Source organism: Dendrobates tinctorius, unplaced genomic scaffold (assembly GCF_039654945.1).
Source record: "Dendrobates tinctorius isolate UK_male_01 unplaced genomic scaffold, ASM3965494v1 ptg000138l, whole genome shotgun sequence".
Taxonomy (NCBI): Eukaryota; Metazoa; Chordata; class Amphibia; order Anura; family Dendrobatidae; genus Dendrobates; species Dendrobates tinctorius.
In genome coordinates this window covers 17,278,159-17,295,057 of record NW_027361806.1, presented here as the reverse complement: position 1 = coordinate 17,295,057, position 16,899 = coordinate 17,278,159, and the positions used below count along the sequence as shown (strand labels likewise).

Below are 16,899 nucleotides of genomic sequence, written 5' to 3'. Positions count from 1 at the left end.
ACCTGCATACGATTGTTGGACGGGGGGGGGGCACGAGACCTGCATACGATTTTTGGACGGGACAGGGGATCTGTGTATGATTGCTGGATGGATACATGGGGGTCTGTGTATGATTGGATGGATACATGGGGGGTCTGGATACGATTGTTGGACGGGATCTGGATACGATTGCTGGATGGATACATGGGGGTCTTGATATGAATGTTGGACTGGGGGATACGACATCTGCATATGATTTTTGGACAGGGAAAGCTGTCAGCTGCTTCCTTGCAAAGTTCGGGGTATAGGGAAGTGTGAAAAATGGCATCGATATAATGTGACCCTCGGGCACTGGGAGGTTTTTTTTTTTTTCTCCTTCCCAGTCACCTCTGGATATTGCACCTTGCTCATCTCTCCTCATCCCGGGGTATGGCCACAGATGGGTATATGTAAACCTTACCGTGTCCTCCATGACGGTATGTAGAAGCTGTGATGGCAGGTGTGGCGTTGCATTGTGTCAGACTTGCTGCGTTGTTTCCTCAGAATATAATCTGTCAGTTATGTGAATAATCCAGACTTTCTCTGGGTTCACGTCATGATGCAGAATTCCTCCATGTGCAATGGGCAGGTGCACTCGCAGCCACATACCTGCACCACCCGTGCTGCGGGAGAGCTGTGCACATTCAGCTGTTGACAGGGCTGAGCCTTTATTTTTTGTTTGTTTGGATGATGAGTCACGAGCGCCGAGTTGTGATGTGGATCCGTCAGGGCCCCAGACACTGATGTAAACAGGTTGTGGATGTTGGAGCCGTGCTCTGGTGTGGGGCACATCGGCACTCTGACGCCATGTACCCTGCCAGATCCGGCCAAAAACTAGCCAATTCTCGGCAACCATTTGTCTAGGTCTCCAAAGGGGAATTAAAGGGATTGTGCCAAGTTTACATTATTAATTTTGGGGGTCCGACTGCTGGGACCGGTCTGAATGAAGCGGAGGAGAACCTAACCTGTCACCATGGACTCCGCAGATCATTTATTCATTGGGCATGATACGAATATTCGGTGAGTAGAATGGGATCGGCGCCAGTCCTGGGTGACGAGTAAAAAGTTTCTCATACGCCCATTAGTCTGAAGCTCGAGATGGTGGTGCGCAGTGAGCTGACTCTTCACGGCCGTGCACCACAGGCTTTTAATGGCCGGTTTAGATCGTTTTCTGACAATCTGCATTTTTATGACCTGTCGGAGCGGATCGATGACAGATGCCGGCCATGTTGGATTTTTATGGTCACTGTCAGGTTTAGGAAGTCACTAAGACAGATGTGCATCCCATCAATCAAAGCCAATAACCCAAAAGAGCGCAAGCGTTCACTGTATATGAATTGTCAGTTTAACCCCTGCCGCTCGCGTGTTACCGTGCAGGTTAGGATCTGATCTGACCACATCCCGGTGTGACTCCCATCACTGAGCATCTCAGCAGCTCCCTCCATCACGGGGTTAACCTGAAGCTGTTGACAAATCCTTACCTGCGTGTCCCGGCCGTCGTGACGTCTCGCTGCTCAAACAGGTGGAACCACTTTGTTTATTAATGCAGGGTATAAAATAGTCACAAATGTCACCGACGTCAGCCGCCGACGGCTGCACAAAAGGTAAATGTGATACTAAAGTAATGAGAGGGGATGTCAGAAAACCCCTGTCCATCACTTCATTAGGGTGGGACACCTGGATCCCCCCAGCCAGTGCTAAAACGAAAGGACTGAGCCCTTTCCAGGTGACTTTAATTTGACCTGTAAGGAAAGTGGCAACACATATGACAAGAGCTTGGTCAGGAAGCCTCAGTCCTGGCTGCCATCTTTCCCTCATGTGCCGCCTGCTCCTTTTTATTCCACATGATCTGGAGGGGTCGTTGACGGCCGCAGACCTGCTCATAGGTTCCCGCTGGGGTGTAATAGGAGCGTCTGGTTACAGAAATGGCCCCGTCCCATGCGTCCTGCCATGTGTTACGGGATTGGCTGGATGCCGCTGTCCAGAGATTTCCGTGATTTCTTATGATCCATAGTGCAATCTGCTGCTCTGTCAGGAATCTTTTACTATGCTTGTGATCAGCCGTGGAGACGTGTGGGACGATCACCTGCGATCTCGGCTTTGCCTTCTGCTGCGGTGACCGTGCCGCGCTCACCCTGCTGTCTCTCTGCATTGCGCCTCCTCGGGCCGAGTCGTGTCCAGTCTTGGCCGCAGTCCCATGTGGTATGTAGTGATGTTTAGTAGCCAGTCCCCCGTCCTGGGCTGTTGCCTCGTTCTGACATTCTCACTAATGAAGGTTCCCGCGTCCTTGTCTTGTGCCGGCAGCGTCGGTTCTCGCACAGTTGCTATACAGCCGGTGATTCCAGGCTCCTGACCGACGTGTAGAGAATGAGGACTCTTATGCAGTCTGACCGCACAGGATGGCTAATGTACTTTGCTTTTAGGTTTACTTATTGTCTCATCTTCATAATGTGACTTTTTTTTTTTTTTTTTTTTCAACTATCCTACAGAAAGGAAAAAAATATATATATTTTTTTATCGATGTCCATAAACATGAAATTCTGCCCAACCCACTGACTTTAGGAGCCGCATGATCAGCTGAGCCAAGTGTGCATATAGGTTCACTCGTCTGTATGAACTAAGGATTGGGCATGTTGAAATTTAGCAGCCCAATCCTCCTCCTTTTGACTATCTCCACTCATGCATACAGCGCCTCTGCAGACTGATGTGTCTCCATGGTAGCAGACTACAAATCCTGTGTAGTCTGGTCCAGCAGTCACATCGCCGACCAGCCTTATGCTGACCTAGGAAATGAGTTAGTAGTAAGACAAGTAAGTGGCAGAGTGATTTTGGGATCAGAACACACACACACACACACAATTGTTCTCTGTTACTATGGCGACGCCTGGGTCTGCTGAGGTGCTGTATACAGAGAAGAATACCAGATGTTTAAGTCTGTTTGCAAAATCTTATGATGGCATAGGAAAGGGGATAACTCAGATTGCTGGGACCCCCAATGATTCTGAGAATGGGGCCCCCGTCTGAAGAGAGATCGGAGGACAAATGTACACCTTGGCTCCATTCCTTGTCTATGGGACTGCATTCTACGACCGTCTGTGAACGGAGTGGCGTTGCGCAGGCTCGACCTCCACTCCTGGGATGGCTGCTGGTCTCAGCGATCGCTGTCCTTGGGATGAGTTTCGCCTCCTGTTAGCGCTTGCTCCTCCTTTACCATTTTCTTTACGTGTCACGTAGCCAATGTGAGGAGAACTTTCTGAGATGTATCTTGGGTGATTGTTCTTTCTAATCTTCTCTGTCCATAGACTTCACCAAAGATGTCTACCAAAACGGCCAGCACCAACAACATAGCACAAGCACGGAGGACCGTCCAGCAGCTGAAGGTGGAGGCGTCCATAGAAAGAATAAAGGTAATATCCATCTTCCCGTCCCGGTCATCCCAGTGTTTCCGGCATCCTCGGGACCGCCGAGAGGCGACACTTCCCAATCATTGGATGTTTGCTTCAATAACGTCCTTTTTAATTTTCGCCCCTCCAGGTTTCCAAAGCATCCGCTGATCTCATGCGCTACTGTGACGAACACGCCAAGAACGACCCTCTACTCATGGGCATTCCCGCGTCCGAAAACCCCTTCAAGGATAAGAAGCCTTGCATCATATTGTAGTACCCGCAGCGAACGTCTCGACTGTCTCTCTTCACGTACAACGCCAAGCAGAGTCCTACTCCGATGATACTAAGGGTTTCTGGTTTCCACGTAAAAAGAGGAAAAAAAAAAGCTTAATTTTCTTTAATCTTCTGAACCAATGTTGTTGTTTTTTTTAATTTTTTTTTTTTTTTTTTTTTTTTTTTTTTTTACTCTATTTAGATTTCATGGAAAAAGTCAAACTTCTTATTTACAGGACTGGGGCAGGTTTTTTTTTTTTTTCAGCTTTTCTGTTAAGTTTTATTTCATGTAATTTTTTTTATATTTTTTTTCATGTGCACAGTCTACTCCTCTAGTCTTAGTATCACTAGGCAAAATCGTATCGAGACCAAAGTTGCCTCCGTCTTCTGCACAGGACGCAAATAGTGAATTGCAACTAGGTTCTGTTGCCATAAGCCTGATCTCTGCCATTCCGGGACCATTTATTTTTTTTTCCCTGTGTTGCTTGGGTCCATTTTTATCTTCTTAATCCACAATAACCAGCATCTTCTTACATTACTTGAACCCACTAAATCATGTAGGCTAGGCGATGGCCATTTTTCAAAATCGGCTGCAGAGTTAGATCCTGTTAGTGATGGGTCACACTATGGCCGCCTGCTTCGTGTGGAGGTACTTTTAAGGCACTCATTAACTAGGTGTCTTTTCATTTTTTTGGGGACGTTCTCTTAAACTTACTGAGAGATTCTCCATTCACTCGTTTTATAAATGGGGCATAAACTTCTCTCAAGTATTATAGGATTTTACCGTAACTCTTTGTGTAGAGGGAGACACAACATTCGGTGTCATATTCAGGGACCCCTCCAGTCCAGTCTTACTCATTAGATGGTGCTAGCGTCACACTGGCAAACTGACCCCTGACTTTTTCAGAACGTCCATCCAGACGCTGACCCATTAGAACTCCCCAAACATCTGTTGGCATTCTGTCCATAATAAGAGCCATGTAGAGTAAGGGACAAGTTTTTTTTATTTTGGGAGTATTTTTGCAGATTAGGAGTGGGTTTTTTCTTTGTTTTTCACCAAAGATTTCAAATGCTCTTTTTTGCATCACTTTTTCTGCAATGCACACAAAGGGGAGCGGTTACCACTGGGGGACGATGTTACCCCTCGAAGTCTCAACATGCAGCTTTGCATTACGGACCTATCCTGCTGCTCATTATCGTGCATGATACTTACAGCATTGGCTACAGATCCCTAAAGCCCAGGCTGGAAATCAATGCCAGTCAGCTGCTGTACAGCGGGCAACTCCAGAGCCATGTTGCTCCATGTGAATGAATGGACCAGAAAAAAACCATCACGGCTCTACCGACAAGCAGCTGGAGTTATTTTGTAGCCCAGGTCGAATGTCTTATTTTTAAGTCTCCTATCTTTAGTTTTGGTCCCGCTATGGGGGTCCGTTTCACCCACTATCTGAGACTTCTCAGTCCTCTTCATCACGTCAGTGTTTTTGTGTTTTTTAAAGCCAAGTATTGAAACCATTAAGCCAAAGGACCTATTTGCACTCTACCCTTCAGCACCTCTTGTAAGCAGTTTTTAAAGACCCACCCCACCGCTTATATTTTTTTTTTTTTTTTTGTAACCACTGAGTTTGTCACCAAAAATCAGCCAAGAAAATTGTGCCGAAAAATTACACTTTGTCAATGTATCTTTTTTATTATTACATCTCTTCCCCAATCTCTCGTAACCTGTTACAGCTGGTGCTTCGATATTAATGCCATAACTGTAGAAACCCCCTCCGTAAGAAGAAGACTTCCGTAATATATTGGTATATTTCTACAAGAACCGTCTCCTCCTTTGTTTGTAAATTGTAATCAGTTATTAAGATGGGGTATTCTCTTATGTAGCAAAGAGTGGAATTTTTGTACAAGACGCTCTGGGGGAATGCAGAGGTTGTTACTAATACTCATACACTCCTAACGTGCCATAGTGGAGGTTATTCTATATGTATTCATGGGTTCTCACACTGGAGAGAGATAATGCAGTCTACAGAAAGCTCTAGACAACTACCGAGTACGATGGGGGTTGTAGTCCTGCACCTACCGGGCCTCCGCTTTAAGAATCGCTTTCATTGGTGTTTAATTTCTGATGGACTGTGTATTACAACCACGCGGTATTCTGCAGTGGCCACGGACTCGCACAAAGGTGGCGGCAATCAAAGCTGGTCAGGGAAGCCATTTATATCACGTCCTCTTAACCAGGCCATGAGGATGTATTGATTCAGGACACACAGGTTCTTAGAGTTTTGTGTTATGGTTCAGGGACATTTATAATATGGATATTTTATATTGTTATACTGGTGTTTTAAAGGGAGTGGTGGGGGGTAGTTATGAATACTAGTAGACCAAAATATGGGGACAAAGACCCTCGCGTGGAGCGTTTGCAAAGAAACTCTGCGCCGCTTCCACTTTCTCAGACGAAAACTTGGGAGGCTCGGACAAGAAAACACAACTGATAAAGAAATACCTGGAGTACATCTTCGTGCTATTCCGGGGGGAAGGGGGTGTAGGGGCTCAGACACCGTGGCCCTGTTGGACACATCAAATATTGCGTTTTATTTTTTTTCTCTTTACTGGTTGCCAATCTTTTGAAACAACAACGGTGAGACATAAGACATGTGGGGTGTAGCGCCTCTTATCCTCCGCCGTAGGGTGTAAGCCATATATCCAATCTGGAAGTTGGCGCACAGGAGCGGGGGTCCTCTTCTAAGCCGTGATAAGATGTGCAATTTGTGACATGAACCAAATAAGGAATGGAGACCCGTGAATGAGGGGGACGGTGTGAGAGCGTGCTGCTATATTGGTGGTGTAATCAGTGCGGAGGAGTGGAGGGTGCTATCTCTTGTAAACATCCCTGAGAGCTGGGATTGCACTAATGGCTGATTGTAGCAGGGTTGGTGGGGGGGGGTGTTTCCGGTATGTCTGGAATGTCATAGTATGGAGACAACATAGGGTCCTTGTGAATTGTGCCCTGTAACTGGGGATGATGCTACAGGTTAATGATCCCCAATCCTCTGATCTACTATTGTGCCGCCATGTGGTGCTATTCTCGCCCTCAAAACCACATTTTGATCCTTGTTGATTAGCTGTGATCTGCAGGGAAACCTGGTAGTAAGGGCTTGATTTCCCAACAGCATTCCCGGAGGAGAAGTGAAGTATTACACCATAGTGGGCAATGGAAGACAGAATGAGACCTCCAGGGAGAGGGAGACACTCTTTGTCCCAAACAGGGAACCCCACTATTAATTTTGAAAATGGGTTTTATAATATGGACAACACCTTTTCAATGTCCTCTATTATGCAAGTACCGCAGATTTGGAATGTATCGTGGCGGACTGAATCCACGATTACCTCTTCAGGTTCCTCCACCTGTGACGTCTAATCTCCCAGCCAATGACCAGGATGGACTGTAGATCGAGCGCCAACGACCAGCCGCGTTCTACCAGGACAGACCACAAAGCGCCGTCCGAATTCTGTGGCGCCTTCCAGCCATCATCTGTGTCACGTCTTGTACCTAAAACACTATATTTTGCCATTTTGAGAGGGAGAAAAAAATTATTTGAGCCAAAAAAATGTTGAATGTGATTTTTCTAGATCCCAATTAGTTATTGTGTTCGATCTCCTTTCTTTGCTCTGTGAGATGATTGATGGATTTAGCTTTTTTTTTTTTTTTTTTCACTTGGACCTGTGGTAGTGCATGGCATTGTGGGTAACGGGGTAATCTCTTCTAACGGGAGGGGCGTGGCCGGGCTGGAGGGGGCGTACGTCACGGTTTTCCCTCATCATGTTTGGCAAATATTTTTCGATCACCAAATAAATAAATCTGTGGATCTTCTAGAGGAAATTTCCTTTCTTTTTATTCTTCAGCTATTTTTGTAATCTATATTTTTCTAAACTGTCATTTTCACAGTAAATTTAGACATTTTCAACAGGATTTGTAAATAAAAATTAAAAAAAAAAATATATATTTTTTTTTCTCATACCGGCCTTTTGGGTGCCAGTGGGGTTCGGGAAGCAACGCCGGACAGGAAACACTGGCAGCCGAGGGGTTGGTACTATTTGTAACAGTTTGTTTAGGAAACGGTTAACAGCATGTGAACGCGGCACTGATTCTCGGGGGGGGCAGCTTTTTCATTCACTAAAAGTTATTGTCGTCCGTAGCAGCCAATCGGATCACTGCTTAATTTTGTAACCTAGAAATGAGATGGATTGTAATACCACGCACAACCTGAGATCAGGGCTGGTGCTGTTTTTGGAAGGTTTTTCTCTCCGATCTCCACCCCTGTTGTCTGTCGGTGCCCAGTTCACAGTGATGCGTTTAACGTAATAAAAAAAGTAAAATTAAAAAAAAAATATCTTTGTTTTTCTCTGTTGCCGAGCTGTGACCCGCCGGTGTGGAGTCTACGATCTGTCTGATGCTTCCCCGGATCACGGGTGACATGTTCTTTGTATGATTTGTCGGTGTTTGTTTTTTTTTTTTTTTTTTTGGTTCTACCAGGATCGTTCTCGATTGTGACTCTGTAAAAACGTTACCATGCAAATACATCAATGTTGTAGCCATTTCCAGTGCCGGCTCCTTCTTGTGTTTGTGTCATTTCTTTCTTAATTTTATGGGCTACAAAGTAACTTCCTTGTTCTAAAGAGAACCTTGTTTAATTTTTTGTTTTTCTTTTCTCCTTTCACAACCAGAATAAAAGTAAAACTCTGCAGTCGCTCATCGTCCAGGCCTAAGGTCATATTCACACACGGCGTTTTCTGTTTCCTTTTTTTTTTTTTTTTTTTTTTTTTCTTCGTAGCCAAAACCTGTCTAGACAGTAAAAAAAAATATGCAATAAAAAAACTACTTTTTTTCCTCAGCTTTTTTGCTTTTACTTTTTTAAACCTGCTGCTAACTTGGGTGATTTGTCTACGGTACATGTTTTAATAATTAGTTCTAATCACCCTCTTGCTGTGGCTTTTTTTTTTTCTCAGTTTTCTATTTTGATGGGTGAAAAAAAAAAAAACCTGCTGCAAAAACACAAAGAATTGATCTGATGCACATTTAAAATAACGCTGCCGTTCTCAGATTGAGTCAAGAAATAAAACCATGTGTGAGCTTTCAGAGCTTTTACTGATGCGGTGACAAACGCTTTGTGTGAACGTGGCCTAATCCTTCTCATAAGAGCAGCGCTTGCTCCAATTCTATCCAGACCATCCTGAACTGCAGATTGATACATTGTAACAAACCCTCATAACCAGAGCGGCTGCTGCTGACCTTTGTAGACTTGATGCAATTGTAACAAATGCTCAGCTGTGGACAGCATGCAGAGATCCTGGAAATGGTGAGGAATTGGGGAAACTGGATCCCAGGGTTTCCTCCTCCTGGTAAAAGTTGGCCATAGTTTTTCTCGAGCTGCACGGCTGATGGGTTGGGGCCTATAGATGTCCTAGAAGTGGAGGTGAGGGCTGAGTCTGAAGATGTGAAGCGCACCAGGTTGCCCGTGCGTCCTGCAGCTCCATTGATGTTAATCACGTTGAGGCCTATTGTAATGAAGATAGTCGTACACTTAGCTGATTTCATTAGTGCCGTAGCCCTCAGTGGACAGGCAAGGAGCATGTGCAGCTCTGCATGAAGTCATGTGACCGAGCAGCTAAAGTCCCACAATGCACTGGGAAAATGAAAGAACTTCCAAATAATGTTAAGTGAAAGGATTCTGCAAATCTCGCTCCCGGCATCCCCGTCAAGCCTCCACCGCATCGGGGATGTCGGTAGGAAGAGGTTCACAGGGCTTTAGTCCCGTGGCCGCAGACTACCAACATGGCGGCTGGACCCGGGGTCCTTGGATTATTTTGCTCAACTCTACTTCCAAAGATATTTGATGTTACACAATGCTGGACTTTCCCTTTAAATCAGAGACTGGACGTTGGCTGTGATCAACCAGTGATCTTATTCATCGATTGATGTTCCAGGCCCCAACCCTGCAACCGCATTGCTCTGATGTCACCATGATAAAACTCCCGCTCCTCTGCCCTGACAGTATAGCGTAAGACATATTCTCAAGAATTAAGTAGAATTTGCAACTTTTCTTTGTTAAATTGGAGAACTGTTGAGAAAAAAAATAAAAATCTCCATGTAGATGTCATATAAAAAGGTTGTCTGGGAAAACCTCTAGCAGCACCACATCTGGCCAAGGGTTGTCCCCGGGCATTGTATCTCCGCTCCATTGAAGAGAATGAGCTGCAATACCACACATGAACTGACGCCAGGAGAGGCGCTATTAGGTGCCAATCAGTCAAACTATTCTAGTTGGCCTTAAAGTAAAAAAATGTCAATTTTAGTAAATGTCACACATTGGGTGGGTCCAAATCGATGTCCACATCCTCATTGCATATGAGGACTTGGACCCATGCGCTGAAGTGTTGTCATGGGGACATAGGCACCAGGCTGGTAATGTTAGCCAATAACGCCTCTAGATGAGCATGGTGAATACAGAAATAACCCATGGGGCGTGCCGGAGACACAAAACATTACCATATGTCACGGTTTGCATGTTTAGAACATGTTTGAAGATTATGATGCCAAAACGTTAGGTGTTTCCATTATTTTGTCCAACCCCTGTACATCCCTTGTTATAGAGCCCTGTTCACATCTGTGTTGCAGGCCCTAATATATGCACATATCCCCCATAGACTGACATTAGGGGTGCGGTTTATACCAGGCACGGCTCCGTTCTTGTACGTTGGACCCTGATATTGCAGCTCAGCAAAATGAATGGAGACAAACTCTTAAAGGGTCGTCTAATCTAAACCCCAGCAGATAGTTACTATTTGTCACATTGCTGTTCAGGAACTTTAGGACCCGAGCACATTGGAGGTCCCAGCCACAACGCAACTCGGCAATCTAGTGCTTCCATGTGGACTGGAATATCCCTTTAATAAACCCTGTTGTGTCCATTGCTGCCCTTCTTTATAGATTGAGTGCTCGCTGCCTCCTCTGCAGTACAGTAAGAGCGAGAAGATGCGGTGTCTTGTGCTGGATGGGATGTAATATGGTAGAAGGGCCTGGGTGGGCCGAGGCCCCTGCACCGCCACCATAGGACGCTAAGTCTTCGACCAATATGGACTCTTATTTGGTGACTGCTTTATGGTGTGTGGGAAGACAGGAAATGGTGGGTGACCGGGAATGTGGATTACTGGGATTCCTGGAGATAGGAGGGGTCCGTAGAGAGACGGATAAAAGTGAATCTGTCCAATGATGAGAGTGTGAAGAGAGGCGGCCGGACAGGTGCTGTCGGGTCAGCGAGTGACAGTTCATCTGAGGCAGAGTATGGTTAATCCGCTAATGTTACAGATGTAATTATACCATTGTGTAGAATAAAAAAAGAAAACTTTCCTATAAATGATTCCCAAGACGGGAAACAGGATTTCAGTACAGATTCTGCAGAAAAAAAAAAAATTTTATAAGCCGCCTCCAATACAAGCAAAGGAGATTTCCTTAACCCCTGTTCACACACATCGAAAAACAGTCTGACAATATTACAGTAACACGTCGCGGAAACGCTGCAACGTTTCAATCCAGGTGACAGGAAGGGTGTGTGCACACGTTGTGGTTTGTGGTGTGGATTTTTCCGCACGGATTTGGCTAAATCCGCAGGGCAAATGTCATGCGTTTTACCTGCGGATTAGCCTGCGGTTTTCCCCTGCATTTTGACACCTGGTAATGGAACAGGCGTCAAACCGCTGCAGATTTGCACAAAGAATTGACATGCTGCGGATTTAAAACTGCAGCTAGTCTGTGCGGAAAAAAAAATCAGCATGTGCACTACGGTTTCCAATTTCTATTGACTATAAAAAGGTACTGTACAACGCAGCAGAAACTGTTGCAGACCCGCAGCGGATGTGGCCAATTTAACTCAATGCAAAGTGAAAACCGCAGTGCCCACGGTGCAGAATTTTCCGTGCGGTTTTAAATCCGCAGCATGTCACTTCTTTGTGCGGATTCCGCAGCGGTTTGGCACCTGCTCCATGACAGGTGTCAAGCCGCAGATAAACCGCAGGTCTTTTGACCTGCGGATTTAGACAATTCCGCAACGTGTGCGCACACCCTAAAAGAATCCTCAGATTTCAGGAAGTATTTTCATAGTTTGGCTGGTGCTTTAGTTGCCTGTAGATCAAAAGGGGTCCAGAAGCCAAGACCCCCGGACGGTGCATACTCAGAACGGAGTATGTATTTAGTAGAAAGCAGACCCCCACAAGTTTGCAGATGAGTAAAGTGTCAGCCAAAATGAAGATACTGCCTGAAAGTTCAGCTAGTCTTTATTTAGCATTGCTGCCTTTTACTTTGAGATTTTAAACACAGAAATTGAAAAAAAATTTATATATAAATCAGACCGCACTCTGTCGTCATGAGTATTCTGATTTTTCCACGGTTCAAAAACAAATAAATAGACATCTCTGCATTTTCCACAGACCACTCGGAGAAAAATCACAGATGTGAATGGGCCCATAGCACGCGCGTACCCGAGACGTCCATCGGTGAAAACCATGGATCGCACTCGCACGAGAAAGTTGGGACGTGTGAATGAGGGCGAAATTGGATGATAGCATTAAGGTGGTTTCTACAGATGGGTTAACACAAAGTCCCGCTCATGAGTAATGCCTGGACCCAGTCCTGTGCAGAGCATGGATAGGGTTACTGTTAGAAGCACCAAGAACTGGAAGCAAGGAAGAGAGATCCAGATCCGAAAACTTTTTTTTTTTTAATCTTTATATATAATGTTTAATAGATCTAAAGTTCATGGAGCTGGATCTCTTCCTTGCTTCCAGTTTCTACCAGATGCATTGTGCAAGGTCAGGAGAAGTTTTCAATGCAGTACAGTTTTGGCGCGGAGCCGTGCACATGGTGATCAGCGTTGGCCACTTTCAATTTAGCTTTGATTCTACATTGAAGTTAATGGAAAAATTAAATTTCTGCAAGTTTGGGGGCAAACCATTTTGGGTTTTGGAAACCTTTTCTGCAGCAAAAATGCACCGCATGCAAGTATCCAAAAAGCAGTGGCCGACATCTGCAGAGGGATTGAGCTCAACACTTTTGCCCCATATCCTAAACCCAATCATTAGGTGCAGAATGAATGACAGGAGGCTCACGGATTTTGGTTTTTAAAAATTTTATTCAAACACCAATTAAAAAAAAATTAAAAAAAGTTAAATTTGGTTGCAACAACCAGTCGGTATGTAGTACCAGCTCAAGGAATTCATACAATGGGTAACAAAGTTGCATAAATAAGTTTGGAAATAAATAAAACTTTTCAGATCGATAACTGTAAGCGTTAACCGTTCTTCTCCATTAAATAACATCGTGGATAAAATTACTCCAGGCAGTTAGAGTCCGCACAGTTCTGGAAATCCCCGACTCCTCCTGAACGCTAAAATCCGGTCGCCTCCAAAACCGCAAGGTGGTGCCGCAGCGGACGCCGGTCCTCTCCTCCATGTTTAAATACAATATTCTCCTTTCTCCCACAAATCGGCAGCAGCGGCCGTCTCATGTCCACAGAAGGTTTAAGCCTCACTTGACACGTGGAAAAGTCCTCCGGGTAGAACAAGCGCCATTTCCGTAAAGTACTTTTTTTGTATATATTAAGTTATTTTATTTTTTTTTTTCCCAACAGAAAGAGTCCTATATAGGCCCAAGGATAATCATCGCTCGGGGAGGTTGATCACCGGCACCCACTGATCCAAGTAACGACTCTCTTTGCAAAAACTCATCACTTGATTGATGGCAGGATCTTTCAGCTGGGAAGCGTGTGGATTCTAGGAAAAAAGAAAAAAAAAAAAAAAAAATTACAAAAGTTAATAAACTATAAATATTTTATACATTCGTTTTTAAGATCAAAACAAGTCGGCTCATTTTCCAGAAGCGGCGCCTCTGTCCATGGCTGTGTCTGGTACTGCAGCCTCATGCAAGTTAGTCAGAGCAATTTCTAAAAACTTTATTTCCCCTTCAATCTAAACCGCCCCAGAAAAAAAAGTGAATAAACAAAAAATGTCAAATGCAAAAGCACCTGTTACACTACATACTACTCCACCTGCAGCTTCCGCTAGTAAAAGGACATGTCGGAACAAGTTAAGGGGGGGATTGTCCCTGTGATGAGATCACGAGCAGTTGTCCAAAGTCCAACAGCAGCAATGAATATAAAAAAAAAAAAAAAAAAAAAAAAAGCGACTAACAGAGCAAAGTCACTGTGATCTAGCATTACCGAAACTCCTGGCCGGGCGGGGGCAGACGCGGAGCTGAGGAATGTGGGAGTGAGACAAGTCTTACAGGAGCTTGGGAAATAGGCAGGGAGCTGGCAGTGGAGAGGGCTGGGCAGGACGGGCGTACAATACCATCTGCGCAACAATTGTTCTGTGCTGGGGGGGGGCTATAGGTGCAGGAAGCCCCGACACCGGGGCGCGGCGAGAGTCGGGAGGTGTAGATAGAGCAGCTGTCTCTTCAAACAATTGTAAAACCCTGGATTCTATATGTGTGCAGAACGGAGCGTGACATTTATTCTGCACAGAGTATATATTTTTTTTTTTTTGGCATGTGCATGTCTCTTTAAATAGCATCCCAAAAATAATTATATTTCTTAACAAATAAAAAGAGCCCATAAATAGTTCTTGAGTCGTTTTCGGTCACGTTTTTAAAAATTCTTCTTAATCCTATTGCACAATAAGGAAACGGAGTCTTAAACTGAAAAACTCAAGACTTCTGGGAAAGTAGAGCGACCCCTATACCGGGTAACGTTCGCAGTTACCTAACTTTCCTAGAAAAGCCGGGACAATGACGGCTCAAGGACTTATAGAAGTTTATGTACGGGACAGGTTCGGGGCAGACTGTGTTGCCACCAACAAAAGGAATGTTGTCCCCTCCCGGGGACTGAACTCGGTAACCCACAACAGTCCTGATTCAGGTGAGAGGCCTGGAATTCGGCAGAAACCTCCACCCCCTCCCACAGAGAACGTCACCTACGTTGATCAGAATACAATGCAGATCGGCAGGTTCCCCGGCCTTGTCAGCGCCGCCCAGGATCTCGGCCAGCCGGCTCATGTTGCTCACTCGCAGGATGTTGATGTCATTCTCGCAGCAGAACGCCTGGATCAGAGTGAAGTGGATCTGTAGAGCAACATCCTGATCCTCAGCCTTATCCGTCGCAAGGAGACAAAGCACCACATTGTCCGGGTCCCTGCAGTGTAGAAAGGGTTAATCAGGATAGAATGCACGGAAGGGACCGACGCGGTAACACAAGGGTTAATGTGGGGGCTGCAAAATAAAGAGTGTGAGGCCCCCTCCAAAAATACTCTGACTTTAAATGGAAAGTAATACAACAAAATCCAGGAGACGGCTCCAACCAGCGAAATTCATAAAGACAAAAAAATGCTGCAAGTGTGCAATAAACGACCGACCCTACAACTAATGGCAGGGGAACTAGAAGGCCCAGCATGCTCTGACAATCTACACCAGAGAAACTCAACCGGCCGCTCTCCAAACTCCAACTCCCAGAGACTGAGGGCATGCTGGGGATTGTAGTGCGCAACCACTGGAGAGCCACAGGTTGGACGGCAGCTTTACATGAAGTGACAGCGTGAAGAGGCGACTGCCTGCGATGACCCTGGAAATACCTTCATGTGGAGCAACGAATCCTCAACCTGCGTCTCTGCAAATCTATAATGTAGCGATGGGGCATGCTGGGAATTGTAGTTGTGCAGCTCCACTAACAAAAAACATCATCCAAGAGAAAGTTCTCAGGCGCGGCGACCCTCAGCCACCCGAGGAGATGGACCGGGGCACAAACTGTACACGACCTGCCTAGTACAGAGTTCTCTGTAACTCTGACCTTCCACCTTTAGGTCCCTGGTGTCTGTAGAACTACAATCCCCAGCATGCCCTGACAATGGTGTCGTTTTGCAATTGCTGGAGAGTCACAGGCTCAGCACTACAGAGCATGGATGATGCAATCAGTGTCACTACAAGTCCCAGGATGCTTGAAGATCCAAGTAGTAAAATCAATGTGCTAACTACTCACTGCACGCTGGGCCTTGTGGTCCCCCCCCCTCACTCAGATCAGTGCACGCTGGGCCTTGTGGTCCCCCCCCCTCACTCAGATCAGTGCACGCTGGGCCTTGTGGTCCCCCCCCCTCACTCAGATCAGTGCACGCTGGGCCTTGTGGTCCCCCCCCCTCACTCAGATCAGTGCACGCTGGGCCTTGTGGTCCCCCCCCCTCACTCAGATCAGTGCACGCTGGGCCTTGTGGTCCCCCCCCCTCACTCAGATCAGTGCACGCTGGGCCTTGTGGTCCCCCCCCCTCACTCAGATCAGTGCACGCTGGGCCTTGTGGTCCCCCCCCCTCACTCAGATCAGTGCACGCTGGGCCTTGTGGTCCCCCCCCCTCACTCAGATCAGTGCACGCTGGGCCTTGTGGTCCCCCCCCCTCACTCAGATCAGTGCACGCTGGGCCTTGTGGTCCCCCCCCCTCACTCAGATCAGTGCACGCTGGGCCTTGTGGTCCCCCCCCCCACTCAGATCAGTGCACGCTGGGCCTTGTAGTGCCCCCCCTCACTCAGTGCACGCTGGGCCTTGTGGTCCCCCCCCCTCACTCAGATCAGTGCACGCTGGGCCTTGTGGTCCCCCCCCTCACTCAGATCAGTGCACGCTGGGCCTTGTGGTCCCCCCCCCTCACTCAGATCAGTGCACGCTGGGCCTTGTAGTGCCCCCCCTCACTCAGTGCACGCTGGGCCTTGTAGTGCCCCCCCTCACTCAGTGCACGCTGGGCGTTGTAGTGCCCCTCAGATCAGTGGCACTTACACGTTGAGCAGCTTGGCCGCCTCGTACACCCCGATGGTGATGGTCCTCTGCACCTTGGCTTTGCGCAGCACCTTCTCCAGCGCGGAGCCCACACTCTCCATCCTGGAAGGTGACAGCACAGGGGTTAATGTGATCGTGCACACCCGGCGGGTCACTCACCCCTCAACCGTCACTGCACACACAGCAGCGGGCGCAGCCTCTTACTTTCCCAGGCTTTGCTCGCCGGCGGTCAGCTCCTCCAGTGTCATGGTGTCCGCGGGGATCTCCGTGCGTCTCGCGTCCGTCCTCTCTGTACCTCAGCTCCAGTCAGTGTGACTCACCTCTCCCCGCTACCCGGCTACATGTGCCGGGCCCCCCGGCCAATC

At 46.7% G+C, this 16,899-nt stretch overlaps 2 protein-coding genes across 3 annotated transcripts in view; one reads left to right on the top strand and one right to left on the bottom strand.

The window, feature by feature from the left end:
- Positions 1-8,270, top strand: part of GNG12 (G protein subunit gamma 12) — a 63,466-nt gene extending 55,196 nt beyond the window's left edge. For both annotated transcript variants that reach the window (XM_073544754.1, XM_073544753.1), the window contains 2 exons: positions 3,321-3,425; positions 3,553-8,270. In XM_073544754.1, the coding sequence (XP_073400855.1) occupies positions 3,333-3,425; positions 3,553-3,678 (219 nt within the window). In that variant the 5' untranslated portion in view covers positions 3,321-3,332 and the 3' untranslated portion in view covers positions 3,679-8,270. The remainder of the gene's footprint in view (positions 1-3,320; positions 3,426-3,552) is intronic.
- A 4,569-nt stretch (positions 8,271-12,839) lies between these two features.
- GADD45A (growth arrest and DNA damage inducible alpha) lies at positions 12,840-16,899 on the bottom strand. The gene is made up of 4 exons (XM_073544752.1): positions 16,739-16,899; positions 16,535-16,636; positions 14,701-14,914; positions 12,840-13,499 (listed from the first exon to the last, which is right to left on the bottom strand). Exons 1-4 carry the CDS (start codon positions 16,780-16,782, stop codon positions 13,386-13,388), a joined length of 474 nt encoding a protein of 157 aa, XP_073400853.1. The 5' UTR covers positions 16,783-16,899; the 3' UTR covers positions 12,840-13,385.